This window comes from Mus musculus, chromosome 5 (assembly GCF_000001635.26).
Source record: "Mus musculus strain C57BL/6J chromosome 5, GRCm38.p6 C57BL/6J".
Classification (NCBI taxonomy): domain Eukaryota; kingdom Metazoa; phylum Chordata; class Mammalia; order Rodentia; family Muridae; genus Mus; species Mus musculus.
This window is the reverse complement of record NC_000071.6, coordinates 100,397,939-100,420,005: the sequence shown is the minus strand read 5'-3', so window position 1 is coordinate 100,420,005 and position 22,067 is coordinate 100,397,939. Positions and strand designations below refer to the sequence as shown.

At 42.7% G+C, this 22,067-nt stretch overlaps 1 protein-coding gene across 21 annotated transcripts in view; it reads left to right on the top strand.

Annotated features, from left to right (window-relative positions):
• Window positions 1-3,732: 3,732 nt before the first annotated feature.
• The window catches only part of Sec31a (Sec31 homolog A (S. cerevisiae)), a 54,625-nt gene continuing 36,290 nt past the window's right edge, over window positions 3,733-22,067 (top strand). For 6 of the 21 annotated variants that reach the window (XM_011249562.3, XM_011249561.3, XM_011249552.3 and 3 more), the window contains exons 1-7: window positions 3,733-3,903; window positions 11,893-11,972; window positions 12,726-12,849; window positions 14,364-14,562; window positions 15,896-15,991; window positions 17,651-17,791; window positions 20,517-20,659. In XM_011249562.3, the coding sequence (XP_011247864.1) occupies window positions 11,894-11,972; window positions 12,726-12,849; window positions 14,364-14,562; window positions 15,896-15,991; window positions 17,651-17,791; window positions 20,517-20,659 (782 nt within the window). In that variant the 5' untranslated portion in view covers window positions 3,733-3,903; window position 11,893. Of the gene's footprint in view, window positions 3,904-3,984; window positions 4,093-9,978; window positions 10,129-11,892; window positions 11,973-12,725; window positions 12,850-14,363; window positions 14,563-15,895; window positions 15,992-17,650; window positions 17,792-20,516; window positions 20,660-22,067 lie in introns of those variants that run through there. The other 15 variants (XM_011249563.3, XM_011249558.2, XM_011249555.3 and 12 more) reach the window with 8 other exon arrangements.

Genomic DNA, 22,067 nt, shown 5'->3' with positions numbered 1-22,067 from the left:
ATATAAGGGTGTGGGGAAAGCTGAAACTCCTCTTTTCCTCTGAGTTAGGGCTCTCCTTCAATCAAGTGGTCAGGGCAACTTTCTGGTGACACCCAAAGGTCCCCAGCAGGGGTGTCGGGGACCAGTGTTCCTGGTCTTTGTAGGAGAGTTTATCATTCCTGCCTGTTAGTTGTGTCTGTAGTATGTCACACTGCCTTGCTTTGTCTGGTAGGGACCTGCTGTCCCCTTTGTCAGGCAGCTTGTCACTTTCCTAGGCTCCTCGGGTTGGCAGCCACTGAGGGGTAGAATCTGCGTACCCAACAGGCTGTACCTCATCCAAACCTCCATCACTTCTTTTTTGCTGCACTGTCTTTCCCTTCTGGCCTGCATCACTGGGACCGAATCCATCTGAGGACTTTATGACATCTCATCCAGTAACTGGAACCCAGGGTTCATGACCTTGTCAGGAGTCTTCCATAAGGTAAAACACCCCTTTAAGAGGGTTGTCCCTTGGATATCGATTGGGCCCTTGATCTCTTGGGGATGCCCTGTTAGTTGGGGTCACTGATTGATCCCCTTCCTCCCCAGGGGTCAGGCCTCTTCTATTGCTGTAGCCTCGGCATTGGGAGGTAAGTTTCTGGAACTTCCTTAAGTGCAATCATTTCTTCACAATACAAATTCCAGTTCTAGGGCTGACTTAACAGTCATGGGCTACTTGTGTTCCTCAGCTCACTGTAGGCTGCTATGTCTTCTCAAGAGAATGCTAGCACAGGCTGAGCATTACCTCCAACTTGTCTTTGTGCCTCTCTCCCACACACTGGCATTATAGGCATGTGCCACCATGCCTTGCTCTTTCCCTCTTCCTCTGTTGTACCCATCTTCTAAAACCCAGTGAAACAAAATAACCAGTTGCTGACACAACGCAGGAGGCTCCTAAGGTTGTCATCTCCTTTCTGGTCACATTTACCCCCTAAAGTCAAAGTGCAACTAGCTTACATAATTGGAGCCCAATGCCCGTCTTGGCAGTTGGATAAAAGCTAGTCATGACTGGTGCTCCTGTAAGGACAGCTTCAAGATTTCATGTAAGGGCTGGAGACATAGCCTAAGGTTAAGAGCTAATGTTCTTTTCAGAGGAACCAAGGATGAACTGACGCCTGGATCAACGTCCACCCGACCTTTCCATAGACACATAGTTAAGAGTAAAAAGATTTCATGCTGCCTGAAGCTCCAGAAGAGACCTAAACAGCCACAACCAGGCCTTTCTGAGGCGCTGCAGGATGTGTGACAGCAATGCCACAGAGAACACTAACCAGTCAGACTTGTTCTTTGCATCGCAGGAATCAAGAGCTGTGTGACAGGCAGCGAGCGCTGCCACCTCTCCCTGCAGTCTTCTATCTGAATGGTGAATTTTACTGACTCTATCCACCACATAGGTGTTTAGTTACCTCCATTCTGGCTTCAATGAGTAGAGTCTGGAAATGAACTTTCTTTCTGAAAGTTTCATTCTCATGGAACAAGGCTTGATTAATAAATTGACTGAGATGAGCTAAAAGACTTGTGAATGGTACTAGGTTTTCCTTGATAGGGGCAGGTGGTCCTTTGCAAACTCTGATATTGTACAACTATCACTTTACCACCAGTCCCCCACAGTCAACCTGGTGGTACAGGACTGAATCCCAGCCACTTAGACAGGTTAGCAAGTTCATGGACAGCTGTTGGTTATACCAGGGATCACTGCCTGTCTCCGTCCCTCTACTGCTGGAGTGACAGATGGTGGCTGCTGCCCTAAGCTGATACATAGGTCCTATCCTCATGCTGGGGTGGGGTGGGCCGGGCCACCATTTTCTCAACTCTGTAAACTTGCTTTTTAAAGTGAAATACATATGTAGAACACAGAGGGGGTGAATAAAAGACATGTCCACTTTCCAGTACTTCTGACTACCAGCTTGTTGCTAGGGATCAAACAGCTTTGTGTATGCTATGCAAAAACTCCCACTATAAAGTATACCCTCAGCATGGAAAGACAAGGAGTCACCATGCAGTTCAGGCTGGCCTCACAATCTTCCTGCTTCTGCCTCAAAGTCCAGCTTGCTGATACCTTGTGTTCAATAAAGAAGCATCACTAGCATTACTTTCAGCCGGGCGTGGTGGCGCACGCCTTTAATCCCAGCACTTGGGAGGCAGAGGCAGGCGGATTTCTGAGTTCGAGGCCAGCCTGGTCTACAGAGTGAGTTCCAGGACAGCCAGGGCTACACAGAGAAACCTTGTCTCGAAAACCAAAAACAAACAAACAAACAAAAATTACATTCATGTAAGGAGTCTATAAGCAAGGTGTTACAGGAGACTTGGGTGTGGTCAACAAGGGTAATAAGTTAGGAGATCTCAGTTCAGTCCAGGTGCTAATAGTTTATGACAAGTGATTTTCATCTGGCTTGAGTTCACTGATGAAATAATCCCACCTTAAATTAAAAGTACAACCAGGCAGCACATACGTTAAGGTTGGGAGCTCTAAGGGAGATAGTTTAAGTGTCTGGGACCAAAGGGTCCCAAACCAACCCCATCTTGTTAAAATGTACAGAAATGTACTAGACCTAGCTTAAGTTGGGATAGAGAATTTCAGCACCTAATTTCTTTTGTTGTTTATGGTTTATTCACTTTTTATGTGTTGAGTGCCTGTATTTATGTATGTGCTTTATTGCATGCAGATATTGCTGGAGGTCAGAAGATGGTGTAGGGTCCTTTAAAACTGGAGTCACAAATACTTGTGCACTGCCGTATGGGTTCTGTGAAATAAACCCAAGCCCTCTGTAAGAGCAGCAAGTGCTCTCAACTGTTAAGCCGTCTCTCCAGCCTTTGGTGGTGGTGTATTTTCTTTTGCTTTTCAAGAAAGGCTCTCTTGCAGCCTAAGGTGACCTGGATTTAGACTAGCCTCGAACTCCTGATCTTTCTGCCTCTACTTCTTGAGTGTGGTGGCATCATATGCATGGGCCCAATTCAGCACCCATTTCATTCTTTTGCTCTACAGACCAGCTTCTACATTTCCAGTTACTGGTTTATATCTTTATCTCTATCTATCTATCTATCTATCTATCTATCTATCTATCTACCTACCTACCTACCTACCTACCTACCTACCTACCTACCTACCTATCTATCTATCTATATCCCTAAACGAAAATCTCAATGCTCCAATCTGAGAGCAACACACACACACACGCTTATTTTGTTCCGGTAGCCCAGGGCGAGTGCTAATAGGTTTGAATACCATGGATAGCTACTGAAATATTAAGAATATGAACTTAATTCGATATACCTCACTCACGCAGCTAAGCCTCTATAGAGTATAAGCCTTTGGGTGTGTGCGACAAAATCACGTAAGTTCTCAAAGGGAAGACGCAAAACCAATAATTAACTTAGCCGAGTCACAAACTGAACCGGTCCTTGCAGCCAGTTTTCGCCCGCCTTGTCTAGTGTGGGTATTGTCGCCAGCAGCTGCTGACGCCTCACAGGAGTGCTACGTGGCGTCCTCGCGGTCACCGCTCTCCTTCCCCGACGGAGACGCCCAGCTCGACTTCCCCTTGATCTACCGCCAAGCGGATGCATCCTGAAGTTTAGGCGCCTCCTCACGCCGCGCGGCTGAATCCTTACCTCCGGCCAGACTAGCCTACCGGAGTGGCTGCTCCCGGAAGTGCTGTCCCGCGGGGTGGGAGGAGCGAGCCGCTGCTCCCGGAAGTGCCGGCTGGCCGGGTGGGCGTGGCGAGTTGCCGCACCCGGAAGTGCCGGCCCGCAGGCGGGGCTGCGGCTGCCACGTTGGAGCGGAGCGTGGAGGTGGCCCTGGGCCGCGGAGGAGGGGCGGCGGCGGCGGATCCGGGGAGAGGCCGACGCTCGCCGGCTAACGCAGGACAGGTCGCTGAGGTCCGCCAGGTGTGTCCGCCGTTTGTTTCCTGCCCCTCGCCAGGTTCGGTGTCCGCTGCCGAGGCCCGAGGCCCGTTCTCCGCTGACGGCGCGCCCCCGTCTCGTTTCGGCCCCGCCGGGACAACGCCTGGAGTCGCAGCAGGCGGGTGATCGTGCCGGTCATCCTCTGCCGACGTTTCCAGGCTGCCCTGCTCGGGAGTGAGTTTGAGGTTAACCTTTCAGTCCCTGTGCACAAAGTGGTGCGATCCCCAAGGGCATGGAAGGGAAACAGACCTCGGGATGATTTCTTTGACTTCACCTAGGTTGAGATTTTTGTGTTAAGTTGTGTTTGAACTGTTGCCAGATTTAAAGGACCATAGATTTGAAAGGAAGGCTACTGTCGTTTAACTAGGACTGTATTATTTAGCGACAGCAGTCGCTAATCACAGCCGGTGCTTCAAAAGCATATGATTTTGCTGCTGTTGTATTAAATTACATTGTGAGGCAGTTGTAAAATAACTGCCTGGACTTGTGGGCATGTAAACTTTTTCTGTGAGCTCGTAGAACTAATTCTGCAGGTCTTCCTGGAAGTTGCAAGAGTTTTTTTGATAGTTCCTCCAAATTGTTAAACTATACAAAGTTGAAACTTGGCTCTTTGTCTACAATTGTAACTCTTATATATATATATATATTTATATGTATAAATAAAATTAGAAGCTCGCTCATGTGACCGTATCCTCTATATCCTGATTATTCAGGAGTTGGATAAAATGTACTGCCCTTTTAAGTAATTCTGTCCTTGTTTCTCTTCGTTACAGCAAACCAAGAAAGGTTTGCAGGGAATAAGAACTTTTGGATAATTTCTATCTTAATTGTGAATGTTACACATTGTGGAGTCTGGAAATGTGAGATTTGCGATGAGATTTGGATTTCACTGGTAAATTTTGTAAACAGGTTTTTTTCCCCCCCTGAAACATGTAAGAGTAGAAAGATATTTGTGAACTGTTAAAGGCAATGGCTATCAGTCTTTTGGCATTTTCATCCCCCTTTGGAAGCATCGGGCTTTTCCTAGAAAAGCATGCGCACACTGTATGCACATACCTGGGTAGGATTTTCTGTGTAATTTCATGAGGTTCAAAAATCCCGCATTAAAGACTTGTCAAGTGATACAGCAAAATTAATTTCTTTTTGTTTCTCCCTCTCTTCTTCCCCGTTTCCTTCATTCTTTGAGATAGGGTCTCTTGTGGCCCGGAGTAGTCTCAGACTTATTGATTAGCTAAGGATGACCTTGAATTCTGACCCTCCTTCTCTAACCTCCGGAGCTGTGGGATTTCAGGCATCTACCATCACACTGGAAGTATTTTCTTTTATTGTAGATTAACTTCTTCTCCTAACATTTTATCTTGTAGATTTATAAGATAACATGCAGTTCTGCAACCGCGGTTGATTTTTTTTTTTTTTTTTTTTTTTTTAAGTTTGGTTGAGTGAAGTGAGCCTGGAACAGCTGATAGTGCTAAGGAGCTTTTGGAGAACAAATATTCCTGTCCTTTGTGAGTTATTCTGCCCACGTGGACCTTTACTAAAAATGGTCCCAGGCTCGGGTTTGCACTCTCCGTATAAGAATCAAAGGTGCTGAGTCTGTCACCTCTGAGGTGTGGGGCAGCTGTTTGCAAGGTTGCTGTTTTTGACAGAATAGTACTGTTGGCTTTCATGTTGCTACATAAAACTTGCAATGTGAAAATGAGTTTAGAACCGCAGAGGTGGCTCATCGGGAGCACACGCTGCTCTTCCTGGGGATCACCAACATCAGGTGGCTCTCAGTCACCTACAAGTCACCTACATATACACAAACACATATGCATATGATTTAAAAATACTAAAAAAAAGTCACTAGAAAGAAGAAAGTTTCTACTTAGTTCAATGTAATTATCATGGAGAGAAAGTGAGTTAAAAAATAGAAGTTCTTGTCTGGAACATAATGTTCCTCAGATGTTAGGTTTTGGGTGGTTTTGTTTTGTTTTTTATTGATGGGAGAAAGGCCCAGGACCTTGGATATTCTAGGTATGCACTGTGAGCTGCATCCCTAACTCTTGCTTTGTTTGTTTGCTTGTTTTTTTAGACCTTATCTGTTTAGCCCAGGCTGGCCCAAAACTGCTGCTCTCCTACCTCTAGTCTCCAGCACTAGGGTTACACTCCTCTGTGTGCCACCTCACCTAGCACGTAGATGTATTCTTGAAGACTTGTTGGGATAGACGGTTTAAATTGTGAATTGAGAACAAGAAGCATCCTTAATGGATAAGCCTTTTCTCCCATCCCTTTAAATTGTGGTTTCAGAATAGTTAGTTAATTGTATTTATTTACTATGAGCTAGACAGTGTCCTAAACATTTAATTCTCACAAGCTATGATGTGGATAGCTTTGTGGGGGAGGAGCAGAACCACAAAGATGCAGTGATGTGAGGGTTGGAGCTGAGACTTAGGCTGAGGTTTCAGCAAAGGGTGTCTGTTCCAGCCTCAGTCTATCACTGCGCTGGAATACTGACTTGCAGATGGTGGGGACGAACTAGCGAATGTCCTCAAAGTCCTCATTTCCTATTTCTACTATGATTATGTTCTGGATGAAATGCTTTTAAATGAATTATGCTCAATGTGAATATAATCACGTAGTATTGAAAAGCTACACAAAACTATAAAGATAGATTGTCATTGAGAAGCACAGATGGCTTCATTCTGTCCCCCATGTTCTAAGAAAGTCATCTGCAATTAAATATTTGTAACAGAAAATCCAGTGAAATTCGAAGCTTAGTTTGTAAATACACGGAGTAGGCTATTCTTGTTTAATTTGACTCATAGCTGACTGCATAGGTGTAGGCCGTCATTGTAACGGGGTTTTCTTTCCATGCAGCTGCACTGAAACTTTGTTCTGCATAGGTTAATAAGAGGAATAGTCTTTACTAGAACTTTGGGCATTAGAGCAAAGAAATAGATACATTAGGAGTGCTTTGAGTTCTGACTTAGCCATTTTATGTCCCCGTGGTTATCTCTGTGTTACACATTAACTAAACATTCAGGAATTAGGTAGCCCTTGGACCTTTGCTGTCAGTAAGTATACTGTAATTCTAGTCAGAATATCTATCTATCTATCTAGAGATTTTAGGGCTCTGTGTGCTTTACTAATGATTTCTAAACCCAAACACCAGCTTAAAAAAAATAACAATTTGTTTTCCTTTTAGAAATTATTCTGAAATTAACTTCTACCCACTCCTTGCTAGTGTTTTTTATGAGATTATATAAGCAGTTAAAAATTAATAAAAAGGATTTATCTGACACTTTTTTTTTAGCTTATCTAGGTCATTAGTGCATTTGTTTCCCCTTGTATATAATCATAAGAAGTTAAAACAAAACTTCCATATACTTTTTCCATACCTCAGAACTTGCTCCGTAGTGAAGGAAAGACTCAGATATGTGACCCTTCCTTCCTTCCTGAAAAATTAGAATTACAGCACAAGTGCATCCAAACACTAATCTATGTGCAGAGCACTTTATTTGGTTCTCTATAATCCATGCTATCCTGTTTAAATTTCATATTATCCAATGAGGTAGTGACCTTTTACAAGTGTAGAAACAGGGCCCAGAAGAGCTAAGCAACATCTAACAGCATATTTAATAGTAGCAGAGGCGGGCTCCCAAACTCGGGGGGCAAGTGTGTATCCTACCTTACCTAGCACGCCTTTGCTGTGTTTTCTCCCTGTTGATTGTTTGTTGTGTTGTTTTGATTCTGGGTCTTACTCTGTAGCTCTGGCTGTCCTGGAACTCACTGTGTAAGCCAGGCTCTCCGTCCAGGTTTTTAAGATGGCCTCTTGTCGCTAGGTTGGCCTGGCACTCCTGACCTCCTGCAGGCTTGTAGCACTGTGTAGCACTGTGCCCAGTTTGTCTCTAGTACTTTGTAAAAAAAAAGAGTTTCTTTTCTTGTTCGCTTTCTTTGAGACAGGGTCTCTGTAGCTGAGCTGGCCTCACACTTGCTCTGTAGTGGAAGATGACCTCAAACTCTTCTTCCTCTTGCTTCCACTGTGGAGGGCTGACCTGACAGGTGTGCGCCATCACACCTAACTTCTAAAAGGAGCTTCTTGTCTCTTAGTGTCCGGGTGCTTGAATGTTGGTGCATCACCGTGATATTGTTTCATCAGAATAATAATGTTTTTATTTTTAAATTAAAATGATTACTATCTGTATGTACGTGGGTGGGTGCAGGTGTGCCCTGTGTGCAGGTGGGGTCCAAAGACAGCGTTGGTGTCCGTTGTACCCTGGGTGTCACACTCAAGGTCAAACACAGGCTGCTGAGTTTGCCTCCTCAACCTTAATTCACTGAGCTACCTTGCCTGCCTTTCCTAGTGTTTTTTTAATCTAATATTTTTTATTGTTGTTGATTTAAAACAGGGTCCTGTGGACCTAGTCTGTCCTGGAAGTAGCTGAGGCAGAATATGTCCTTGAACTCTTGATTGTCCCACTTCCTCTGGAGTGCTGGGGCTACAGGGTCTGTGGCCTGCTAGGTTGGCACTCTAACCATTCAGTTATAGCCGTATGTGTGTGTGTGTGTGTGTGTGTGTGTGTGTGTGTGTGTGTGTGTATACTCACAATTTGATGATGATAGAAAAACTGAATACTCAAACATAGGCAGTTTAATTTTGGAGTTAAACTTCTGAACTCACACTTGGCTGTTTCTTGTCACCTTGCGCAAATTGCCTAACTTTCTATACCTTAATTTTATGATTCAAGTAGAAACAATTTGAATGCATACAACTCAAGTCTGCAGCCCTTTTATAGAGGCGAATGAAGTGACCTTGCTCCTCTGAAGGGCACCTAGGGCCCTGAGTGCAGAGTGCAGCCACAGAGCTCCGAGAGCGTTTCCTCACTAGAGGAAGGGTTCAGAAACGCAGGGAAGGGGAAAGTGGGTGTGAGAGTTGGTACATTTCTGTGTCTGTGATGACCCGGATTCAGAGGACATCTTTCAAAGCTGACAAATGCATCAGTAGAAATGCAAGCATATTTAGCTACACGAAGGTAAATCCTGAGAGATGATGCTCCTGACTTAGCCAGGATCATGAGAGCAGCAGGAAGATTCTGTGAGCCAGGGCTGGAAAGATGGCTCAGCAGTTAAGAGCACTTTCTTCTTTTGCAGAAGACCCAGGTTCTCACAACCACTTCTAACCCTAATTCCAGTGACTGACACCGCCCTCTGGTCCCTAAGGTCACTGTGTATTGTATACACACACAGTATACAGACATCCACACAGTATAAAAACATCCACATACGTAAAAATAAATTTAGGTAAGATTATATGAGCTAACTTCATATGTACAGCTAGAGTTAATGAATAAATTGAGGACTAATGCCATTAAATATAATTATTTAAAATTACAAAGAACTTGAAGTATATTGAAATGAAAATCAAAACGTTTTAGAAAAAAATAATAGCTACACAAAAAGAATGAACAGAAGCAGAATACAGGTTATAAAACTAGGTAACAAAGCTGGTCACGACGGCCTGCACTGAAGAACCCAGTGCTGGGGAGGTGGAGACAAGATCTCCTGGGCTCACCACCAGACAGCCTAGCTTAGCTGTACAGAGAAACACTGTCTTGGGCTGGAGAGATGACTCGGCGGTTAAGAGCACCAGCTCCTCTTCCAGAGGTCCTAAGTTCAATTCTCAGCAACCACATGGTGACTCAGAACCATCTGTAATGGGGTCTGATACCTCTTCTGGTGTGTCTGAAGAGAGCAATGGTGGTGTACTCATATATATTAAATAAATAAATAAATCTTTAAAAAAAAGAGAGAGAAACACTATCTTAGAAAAGAAGGTAGATAGCTTCTCAGGTGCATTGCTGGTACACACATATACACACACTCATGTGCTTATGCATTTTATACACACTAACACATACACATGATATATGAATAGTATTCTACAAGGTGGTTTCCCTAACCTAAAATCTGCATTCTGCCCTCTTTTCCCTCCGCCCCTCCCTTCCTTCATATGTACGTGGAACTTACATATTGATTTCTCTCTTTTTTTTTTTTTTTGGTGTTTTCGAGACAGGGTTTCTCTGTATAGCCCTGGCTGTCCTGGAACTCACTTTGTAGACCAGGCTGGCCTCGAACTCAGAAATCTGCCTGCCTCTGCCTCCCAAGTGCTGGGATTAAAGGCGTGTGCCACTGGCCTGAAGAAGACAGTACTTGCATTCATGCTAAAAGGTATTAAGGCTAGATTCCTTCATAAAGCTAAGGACATATTTGACATGTATGCTCAGTATCTGTGTGATCTGTGGGATAAGAAAGTGACTTAATAAAGCTTCGAGACTAGCAAGAGGAACAGACAAGAACACGTGAGTTGCTTCCTGGCAGGAGGCTGGAAATTCTTTGCTCTGGCTTAGGATCAACAAGAAGACATATGGATATGAAAAAACAAATAGTTTGGACAAGAAAGTATTGATTAATATACCACTGTGGACCCTGAAAAATAGATCATACCCTTGTACACTTCACAAAAAAATCATTATGTAAGTTTCATGTATATAGGCAGGGCAGAATACAGATGTTAGGTTAGGGAAACTACCCTATAGGATACTATAATGGTAAATATACCTCATTATACACTTTTCAGAACCATGAAGTGTACACTGAATGTGAAGCCTAATATAAATTGTGGATTGGATGGCAGTCAGCATTGGCTCGTGGGTTGAAAGAAGTGTTCTGGGTGTTAGAGGGGAGGGACAGTTGTTGTATCTGTACTTCTTATGCATTTAACAAACCTAAAACTGCTCTAAAACATAGAGCCTGATTTTAAAAAAAAGATTTATTGCTATTATTATTATTATTATTGGTATTATTGGTTTTTGTTGTTGTTGTTGCTTTTGTTTCTTGAGACAGGGCCTCACTATGTAGACTTGGCTGGCCTGGAGCTCACAGAAATCTACCTGGCCTCTGTCTCTTGGGTGCTGGAATTAAAAGCATGTACTACCGCACCCAGTTATTTATTCTTTAGTCTATAGGTATGTGTATATGTTTGAGTGCATATGTACTATATGTATGTACCATATGTCATGAAGGTCAAAAGACTGAGATGGAGCCCCGGGACCCAGACGTGGTGGTGGTTGTGAGCCTCTGTATGGGTGCTGGGAACTAACCTGAATCCTCTACATAGGAAGTAAGTGCTCTTCACACCGAGCCATCTCTTCAGCCTCATAAAGGCGGTGTTTTTGAAAATCAAAATTATATATGCACAGTTTAGACTTGGTCTAAAGTCACTGAGTTTATTTATTCCTTTGAGGGGCTCTCACTCTGTAGCACAGGCTGTCCTGGTTCATTGTGTGCCCATGCTGGCATTGACCTCTGCATGGCTCTCCTTCAGCTGGCTGAGTGCTAGGGTTATAGGCATACACCACCACGCCTGACTGTGAGAATGACTTTAAAACAGGTTTAGTCATTGTGTAATCACCCCAGAAGATCATCTCGTTTATCATGTTGGGTTCCTTACTCCCGACAGATACGCTTCTGTCAGTTTGAGAAGTGTGTGTATAACTTTGGCTAATTGTTTTTATTCTCCTGGGGTGTTTTATAGGCTGTTTTTTTAGATAAGGGACTGTAAGTTGAGCATACTTAATTGAAACATTTGAAGAGTTTCATATTTTGAAGCATGTTAGATTTTGTATATCTGCGTGCTCAGCCAGTAAGGGGTGGACAATATTGCAGTAGTAGAGAACCTCGAAGTCTGAAGCATTCTGGTCCCGGTCACCTCAGACTGCAGGCACTCAACTGTATGCTCTGTAAAGAATTAGAATAATAGAATATTTGTTCCAAAATAGTTCCTCTAATATTGGACATTTCCAACATGACACAGTTGTATTATTGGTATTTGGGCATTATTATACTGTAGTGGTTTGTTTGTTTCTATGCATTTTTTTAAATATTCTGGGTTATATGCTCAGTATATTTCTCTGTAAAATGTTCATTTGGCAGAATGAAGTTAAAGGAGATAGATCGTACAGCTATGCAGGCATGGAGCCCTGCCCAGAACCACCCCATTTACCTAGCCACAGGTAAGCTCAAGAGAGAAGACTGAGTAGCCTATCTCGGTGACTGCCATCTTCTTATTTGTACTTAAGCTTTAGTTACAGCTTCATCTCCTGAAAGGTTTGTCACTCTCCAGCAAGATCCCTCCCTCTCCCTTTCACTTAATTTGGTGGCCGTGCCTTGTGCCCCTCAGCCTTGGTCATTGTCACATAGCGTCTTTCCCAGTTCGTGGGAAGCATGTTCATCTTTAGCCACAGGTAGGTGGAACAGAAATGACAAAGTTTCAGTGAATGATGAGCAAACTTGACAGAAGCATTTTTAATAGAGAGCTGCTTTTTAAAATTCTATTTATTACAGAGAAACCCTGTCTCGAAAAAACCAAAAAAAAAAAAATTCTATTTATTTACCTTACATCCTGACTGCAGTTCTTCTCCTTCCTGTTTGCCCAGCCCTTCCCCTAGACCCCCAATCTACTCCTTAGTTTCAAGAGAGCTGCTTTGTATAAGACTTAAAGCAGATACAGTACGTCGTGAGACTGTTACTCCAGATAGCTTCTAAAATTTCTACAGTCTTCAAATAGTTGTCTGTAGCTACCCACTCTTAGCCCTGTGTCAGATCTTAGTGTTGCACTCATTTAGCCATGCTCAGGGTTGTATGTGCTGAGGTCTCATCACAGATGAATTCATGACATCAATTAAAAGCATGTTTTTAGTTTCTCTTTCATGCCACTCTTGAGTCTTTATTTTGCATCTGTAGTTAGCATCCCTATGTTTTATTAGGAACATCCGCTCAGCAGTTGGATGCGACGTTTAGTACCAATGCTTCCCTCGAGATATTCGAGCTGGACCTTTCGGACCCATCCTTGGATATGAAGTCTTGTGCTACGTTCTCCTCTTCTCACAGGTATGAGACTCAGCCTTAGGTTCACGTTATTATTAAACAGTTCTCATTTTATTTTATTATTTTATTTTATTTTATTTTATTTTATTTTAAGGCACGGTCTCTTGTAGCCCAGGCTGGCCTAGAACTCACTAATAGCCAAAAATAGCCTTGAACACGTGCTCTTCCTGCCTCTTTGTCATGAGTGCCGGGATATAGACAAGCACCACCACTTGTGCAGTGCCTGTGGCTGAACCCAGGACTTTGTGTGTGCCAGGCAAGCACTCTACCAAGTGAGCTACATCCCAGCCCTGATGTCTACTTTTGTCTGTAATTATGATTATTACAAAGTTTAAGAAATAATGACAGTGACATGAAAAACTTGTAAAAAATTATGTAATTGCATTTTTGGGCAAGTATAGTATATTTTAAAAGTTAATTATGAATAAAGAAAAGGACACTCACACACATAGACACTTTTTACCTTTTTTTTCCTCTGAAGACAGGATCTCTCTCTCTGTATTCCTAGCTGTCCTGGACCTAGCTATGTAGACCAGGGTAGATTGAACTCACAGAGATCCACTTGGCCTCTGTCTTGTGAATGCTGGGATTAAAGGTGTGCACACGATGCCTAACTATCATGCCTGACTGTTTTTATCTTGTGGAAGTTTATGTGGAGAGGGGTGTGTGCGCCAGAGTGTAAAACTTGTAGGATTTGGTTCTCAACTTCTGTGTTGGTCCTAGGATCAAGCCCAAGTTGTGAGGATTGGCAACAAGTGCCTTTGCTTTCTGAGTCATCTTGCTGGCCCACTTACTATGATGCAGAGAAAGGACACTTAATTTAAGAATGAAAGAAACTTTGTAGGTTTTTAGTAGGGTTTAAAGAAACAAGGTACACTAGGTAAAGGATGAGTCCTAGCTCAGTCCTCCCATGTTTTGGGGAGCTTCTGCCTATTATAAGACCCCAAGATGAACTGTCATGTACTTCTGTGCCTCTCCTAACTTTATCTCCACCCAAGACTATACCATTATCCCCTCCTAGAAGTAAGGCACAGAATTTGGACACCTTGTCTTCATTTAGAAAATTTCCAATTAATTTTGACACTGTGTCTCTACTTTGAAGATTTCCAGTGACTCCCTTAGCACTTTTACTGTTTCAAGGATACAGACTAGTATTTTTGGAAATAGATTGGTTTTATTTTCTCAGAGAGCAGTTGGTTAGCTCTGTTTTGCAAATGTTTGCAAATAATTAAATACTAAGTTGCACAGTTTCTAAATGATAAAAGTCAGTATTAAGCTCATGTCTCTTGCCATGCAAGTGACTTTCTATATACTGTGTTACTCTTGTAAAGTCTTCACTGTTTAAATTTCAGGAAATCAAATATAAACATATAAGTAAATAGTAAAATTCTATTTTACTGATTGTATAATCAGCAAGAGTCAAAGAGAAACTAACTTGTATTATAGAGAAAGATATAGACAACAAATATAATTAACAGTTTTGGACACTTGCTTGACTTAGATATTTTCTCCTTAAGGTACCACAAGTTGATCTGGGGACCTCATAAGATGGATTCCAAAGGAGATGTTTCTGGAGTTCTGATTGCAGGTGGAGAAAATGGAAACATTATTCTTTATGATCCTTCTAAAATTATAGCTGGAGACAAGGAAGTTGTGATTGCCCAAAAGGACAAGCATACTGGGCCAGTGAGAGCCTTGGATGTGAACATCTTCCAGGTCTGACTTTGTTTGGCATTCATTCATAGTTCTTAAAATATGTCTTTGTCACTTGAAATGACTTTCTGAGTATAGTAGGATTCAGTATTGGGAATGAAAGGTACTTGAACCTGTGAAGTTCAGAGTTGAGATTAGAAGCCGGCCATGGGCACTTGCTGGGTACTTTAGCACTTCGGGATTCAGGCAAAGGAGTTTGAGGCTAGCCTCAGCTACATGGTGAGTTCAAGGCCAGCCTATATGTCAAGAGATCCTGTTTCAACAGCAACAACAAAAGCCCGAAGGGCTGAGGAGAGAGTTGATAAGGTCTTTACACTCTAAGCAGGAGGGCCCTGAGTTCCGTTCTCAAGAGTCCCTGTGAAAGTGCTGGTGTGGTGCTGTGCACTCTGGAGCTCAGTGCTGAGGAGGTAGAGGCAGGGGGATTCCTGGGACTTGCTGCCCAGCTAGTCTAGCCTATTTGGTGAGCGCCATGCCAGGGAGAGCTCCTGTCTCAAAGGTGGTGGCCAGTGCTTCTGAGGGTGACATTTGAGGTTGTCCTCTGACTTCATTTGCTCCTGTGTACAGGAGCACGCACACTCACGCTTTACATGTGGGCTCACACAACCAAACACACACAAGAAATAAAACCTGCCCCAAGCAAGGCTGAGATGACGACACTAGAAGCGTCCTGCCATCTGTCTGGGCACCTTTAGATATTAGGAGCCCCACAGTTTGGAAGCTTTAAGGCCTATGTTAGGCCAGCTCCTAGCACCAGTTGATAGAAACCTAATGAACATGAACAGTAGCAGAGGAGGCCAGTTTTAGGGTCACTTTAACCCAGGAGATTTGAGTAGAAACCACCCAGGAATCCCCCCTGCAACAGAGCTCTATGCCCACGAGCCGGAAGTGCGTGAGAACAGAGGCGGCCTTTACTAGGTGTCCTGGGCCAGTTCTGGGTGCTGGCTGGAAGGTCCCCAGCGAGACACAGTGAGTTGGTGTAGGATTTGGGTAGTTGCCCCTGTTTTGTCTTCTGTAGTCACCTTGTCTTCCAGAGATGCAAATCCACCAATACAAGCCCCTGTGTGGCTAAGGTGATTGTGTCTCTAACAATCCAACCGCGGAACTGTCCCTTTTTTGTAATTATTAGATTTTAAATGAATTTTATTTTGAAACCTTCATTTGAAAAGTTTTATAATGTTTCTCTAAAGAAGTTAAGTTTGATGAGTTATGGATAATTAGGAAGTCACACATGTGATCAATTTGATCAATAAACACGTATGTATTAAAGTCAATGTGTTGGTTTTCAGTTATTTGGAGTTTTCAGTTATTTGTAACTAGGTCATTGTTTCTTTTGCAGACCAATTTGGTGGCCTCTGGTGCTAATGAATCTGAAATCTACATTTGGGATCTAAACAATTTTGCAACTCCAATGACGCCGGGAGCTAAAACACAGGTATCATGTTAATTGATGATTACTGTAATCAAGGAACCAAAAAGCCATTCTTTTAAATGCATTTATGTTAATTTTAAGTTTTTTGAACACAGAGACCAGTACTTAAATATCATTAATTTTTAGTAGTAAAGTATTGATAAATGTGTTTCTCTTGTAAGGTAGATGCAGGGAGAATTTGAAATCAACTTGGAATATAGAATGAGACCGTAAATAAAACGCTGTGTGTGGTGGTGCATGCCTTTAGCCCCAGCCCTCAGCAGGCAGAGGCAGGCAGATCATGGCAGCCTAATCTACATGGTAAATTACAAACTAGTAACTAGGGCTACATCGTGAAACCTGTCTCAAAAAATAAAACAAAATATAGTGTTTTTTTAAAGTATCCATTGATCTTCGAGTGGTAAGTAGTCACTCAGCACCTACCAACTGCCATTATGTGAGAAGCATACAGAACAGATAAACACTTAACAGCTGCTCACAGTGGCATGCTGGTTCTTTGAGTGCTAGCTTATCATCACTCGGATCAATCCACTTTTCCTGTGTGCCTCCTGTAGGCATCGTAAGAGCCTCTTCTGCTCTGTTTTTGAATTTCTCATTGTTGTGTGGATCCTCAGTTGCACTGGCCACCCACTCTGCCTGCTCCTACCGCTTTGAGATCTTGAACAGTGGCGTCATGATCTAGTCTACTCCTTACAAAGGCGTTTATTTCCCTGTGGTCTAGCTGGCGTTTGTGTCCTGCCTGCTTGCAGGACTCATCCACTACCCATCATTGTATAGTCTGTGGTCTCTCTTGCACCAACATCGAATAAAGAAACTCCTTGGTTTATAGCAGGAAGTCAACAAATGCTTGTTGGATGAGACAGTGGTAAACAACAGAAAGTATCTGAAGTCCTGTATGTCTGTGACTTAAACAATATGGACATGTTGTGAATGTATGATAGAAAGGAAATCAGTGGAATAGATGGGTCTAATTCTTAAGTAATAGATTTTTTTTTTTAAATAAAGGATCAGCCAGACATGATGGTATATTCCTTAAACCCCAGCAGAGGCTGGTGGATCTCTGAGTTCTAGGGCAGCCAGAGCTACATAGTGACACCCTGTTTGTCTCAGAAAAGGGAAAGGAAAGGAAGGAAAAGGAAGAAATCATAAATGAAGAATTAGAATTTATAGTTAAATTTATTTTTTAGTTTTTTGAGGCAGAGCCTTACGGTGTCATTCTGGCTGTCCTATACCTCAGTAAGTAGACCAGGCTGGCCTAGAACTCAGAGATTGCCTGCCTCTGCCTCCAGAATGCTGGGAGTAAACATGTACACCACCACACCCAGCTTTATAATTACATGTGAGCATAGCAATGCCCTAGCTACTGTCTGTTGCTGAGACTAAACACTGCCTAAAACCAACTGGGGCAAGAAAGGGCCTGCTTGCCTTCTGTGTCCGCACCGCCGTCCATCGCCTTGCTTGCCTGGCTTACTCACGGCTTCAGGGCCAGTACTTGCCACCGTGGGCTGGACACCTGTGTCTCAGCCACCAGTCCAGAAAGTGCAGAGGTGCCACAGAGCCCTCTGATGGAGGCAGCCTCCTCCCAGTGACTCCAGTCTCTCAAGGTGACAAAAACTAACCAGCACAGTAGTGAAGTGGTTTTTAATGTTTGTTCCTTAATAGCCACCAGAAGATATCAGCTGCATAGCATGGAACAGACAAGTTCAGCATATCTTAGCATCAGCCAGTCCCAGTGGCCGGGCAACTGTCTGGGATCTCAGGAAAAACGAGCCTATCATCAAAGTCAGTGACCACAGTAACAGGGTAAGTGCAGGATTGACTGGCGGTGAGCATGTGATGTTTCTGCTGGAAGTACGCTGTCCTTTGTTTTAAGGAATCACATTTTTGTAAAATTAAAATCCTTTTTATCCACCAGTTAATGGTGGAAAGATTGTACTCCCTTAGTGAGAATAATTACAAACCCATGGTGGATATGTTTTTAAGCTTTTAAGCACTTTATTAATTTTGTGTGCATGTGTGTGCATGTGTGGCTACACGTGTGCCATGAAGCACACGTTGAGTTGAGAGGACAGCTTTTGTGAATCTGTTCTCTTTTTGCCAGGTGGGTCCCAAGGATCAAACTCGGGTTTTTGGGGACTTATTGGCAGGCACCTTTACCCAGTGAGCCTTCTAGCTGGCCTGATTTCTGTTGTTGTTGAAGTTAAAACTTAAATATTGATTGTGTTTATCTGTTTCTGTGTATGTGTTCATGTGGCAGGATGGATGTCTTTGTCTGGCGTCCACACTCCATTGTGCACTTTGTTGGTCCCAGGACAGCTTGCAGGAGTTGGTTCTCTCCTCTTACCTTTGTGGGTGCCAGACACTAAACTCAAGTTTAGCAACAAGTGCCTTTGCATGTGGAGTAATGTGGCCTGGCCAGAGATTTCCTAAAGCGATGGTGCCTGGATCACAATGTGTATATCAGTTTAAAACGCCGCCACACAATTGTTGAAAAGAACCTTTTTCCAGATTGTTATAGTTTAAGTGATGAAAACTTTTAAGACAATAGTTTCAGTGGAATAAAACATACAAAAATAATTTTAGTCATCATGTGGAATATTTACTAGAATTTAAAATTCTAGGTAATCCTCAATAATCTTAATTGTCTCATGAAACTTCAGATGGTAGCTGTTGCTTAAGACATTTTTCTTGGATTGTTTTCTTTCTTTCTTTTTTTTTAAATTTATTTATTATATGTAAGTACACTGTAGCTGTCTTCAGACACTTCAGAAGAGGGCATCAGATTTCGTTACGGATGGTTGTGAGCCACCATGTGGTTGTTGGGATTTGAACTTGGGACCTTCAGAAGAGCAGTCGGTGCTCTTAACCACTGAGCCATCTCTCCAGCCCTGATTTTTTTTCTTAATTTCTTCTTTTTAAATTGATCCTTTTTGAGGAAATGTTGCTTTTATTTTCATTTTCAAAAAAATTATATTTTAAGTGTATATAAAATATTTTTTAGTTATAGTATTGGCAGCAAAATTCATTTTAGATAGAAGTATTATTTTGGCTCTGAATTGCTTTGTGTGCATCACATAGATGAATAGAAAGCATCCGATTTTAGAGTTTGAGGCTGTTGCTTAACCCTGAAAATGGTCGTTCTCAGCCTGTGGGCTGCGACTCCTTTGGGGGATGTCTATTGACCCTTTCACAGATGCCAAGAACTGAGAAAAGGGGTGTCTGGGAGTGCCAAAACCACTGACTTGAAGTCAAATTGTGGGTTCAAGCTGGCGGCCTATGTTGTGCTCAAGATGGCTCCCTAGACAGCTCTGTAGATAGCTCTTGGCTCTGTAGTCCGCTCGAGACAGCTTTTCAGACTGTTGTGTTCTTCTCTGTTCTAGACAGCTTTTTCTTGTTATTCTAAAAAATTCTGTGTTAGAGACCACTAGCTTTCTGCTCCAGACAGACAGCTCACTGGTTGAGACAGCTCTTTCTGCTAGTAAAAATTCTAAAAGCTCTCTGTATAGCTCACTGGTTTACTGACCAAAGTCTAGTTTTTTCTGACAAAAGCCCAGTTTTTTATTTACATATCAGTAAAGTTATTTATTCCAGACTCCCTCTTGACCATCTCAGGAATCAGCATTCTGTGACCTTAGCCCCTTGACTCTTAGGAAGAGACAGCAAGCATCAAGCACAGATAATAAGATAGCTGGGCAGTACCATTCAGACCACACCAGGACCTAAATTCAACCTAAATTCCCTGTCTCAGGTTGACTTTGAGCTCAGGAATCTGTCAGCTTTTGTTTCTGCCTGTCTTTGTATCCTTCTGATAAGCTGCCTCATGGTATAACTGCTTCTGTTCTTTTGATCTGTGAAGACCCTTATATAGTTCATATTGCATACTTTTATTTTTGCATAGTTGAGAAAGTATATATTTTTGAACTCATGTTTTTAGAGCTCCTCTTCACAGCCTTAAGGGTTGTCCTGAAGGTCCCAGCACTTACCATTTTGTTACAGACAGACACACACTCAACTCCTGGACATGCTGTTTCTAATTATCATAGAGTCATTAAGGTTAGCAGGGTTAACATTAACATTTCTCAGAGGAATGTGAAAATATGTACATTATTATACAGACAAGTCTTCTACCCATAGCAGCTATCGATACTCATGGAGGTCCATGCCTGCTGTTCTAGGGGTGGGAACCATGTCCTTCCACCCCTACCAAGGCATGCCAGACTCCAAACACAGGAGTCTCCTGATACTGTTGGAAAGCACAGATAATTACATTAGGATTCATACCTGTAGCAAAATTACAGTTATGAAGTAGCAATGAGAATAATTCTATGTTGGGGGTCACCACAGCATGAGGAACTATGTTAAAGGGCTGCAGCATTAGGAAGGCTGAGAGCCACTGGGGTAGAAGGCTCAGAGCTGATCTTTCGTTCAGTTCTTTTCCTGTTTATTTCAGTAGTGACATAGTCCTCACATTTTAGTTCTGCTTCATAAAGTAACATGCTTGCTGAGACATGAGCCTTCCTGTCTGCAGATGCATTGCTCTGGGCTGGCGTGGCACCCTGATGTGGCTACTCAGATGGTCCTCGCCTCTGAGGATGATCGATTACCAGTGATCCAGATGTGGGACCTTCGATTTGCCTCCTCTCCTCTCCGGGTTCTGGAAAATCATGCCAGGTACCACGCTCCTGTTTCAAGGAACTTTGTTTCTTCAGATTTTGTTCTAAAACATATTTACTCATTTTTATTTTAAGCAGTAATCATGATTTTCTCTCCAAAGTGGAGGAAAGATCATGTCATACTCACATGACTCCTTTGTTAAAGATTTTCTACCACTTACTTCAAACAATGAAGCAGGAGAGAAATGTGTACCTGTCATCCTAGCACTTGGCAGTGAGGCAAGGACATGAGGAAGTGAGGGCCCTCAACTACACAGTGTGAGCGTGGCTAGAAGTCACCAGAGTAACCAGTAGACCTGAGTCTGTCCAAGCACCTAGCGCTCTTGACACGGATCGAGCAGTTACTCATCAGCCCTAAGACGATGGGATGCTGCGTGGTTTGATTCTGTCTTCATTCTACTTTAGAAGTAAACATTTCTGAGCCATTAGGAGGCCTTCTGCTCTCAGTGGTCACAAGTATGCAGAGTAGGTATTCTGAAAACACGGGGGTTTTCTCATGTTACAGTGGCATTACATTTTCATTACTTTGGTAAACTGCTTGTCATTGATACTTAGGTAGTAGCAAGTTTATTTAAATTCGTTAAATTCCTTTTAGTATTGTACTGATTTCTCAGGACTTTAGGAGTTTGTGTTCCTCCTCTTTAGTGGCAGGCAGACTGAAGTTTGAAGTCCTTTTTCCACTCTCCTGAGTAGTAGCTTGTAAAGGAGAAAGCCCTGAAGTTTGTGACCTGTCCCGTGCTCATAAAGGAAAAGATCTGCTCAGAATGTAGTCTTCATTAGAAGTTATACTTTAGTATCTTTTTTAAAAAAGATTTATTTATTAATTATTTGTAAATACACTGTAGTTGTCTTCAGGCACTCCAGAAGAGGGCGTCAAATCTTGTTACGGATGGTTGTGAGCTACCATGTGGTTGCTGGGATTTGAACTCAGGACCTTCGGAAGAGCAGTCGGTGCTCTTAACTGCTGAGCCATCTCACCAGTCCCCCTTTAGTATCTTTTAGAGCAAGAAAAGATGATTCTGAGGAGTCTTAATGTTTTTTATTCTTACTTAAGATTGAGTTTATTATTCAGTAAAACAGGCAGAATTCCGACCTGTTTGTTACTTTCCTGTTGCTGTGAAGAGACCGAAACCAAGGCAACTTAGAAAGGAAAGCAACAGGCATGGCCCAAGAGCAAGGCAGAGAGAGACTGGGCCCAGGGACCCACAGTGACACACCTTCTTCAACAAGGTCATACCTCCTAGTCCTTCCTTCCCAAATGGTTGCATCAGTAACAGACCAAGCATTCAAAAGTATGAGGCCATGGGGCCAGTCTCATTCAAACCATTGCACTACCTTCAGGGCAAACTCTCCTAACGTAGACGATGTGCAGTCATTTACATGATTCCATAGGCAGTCAGTCCTCA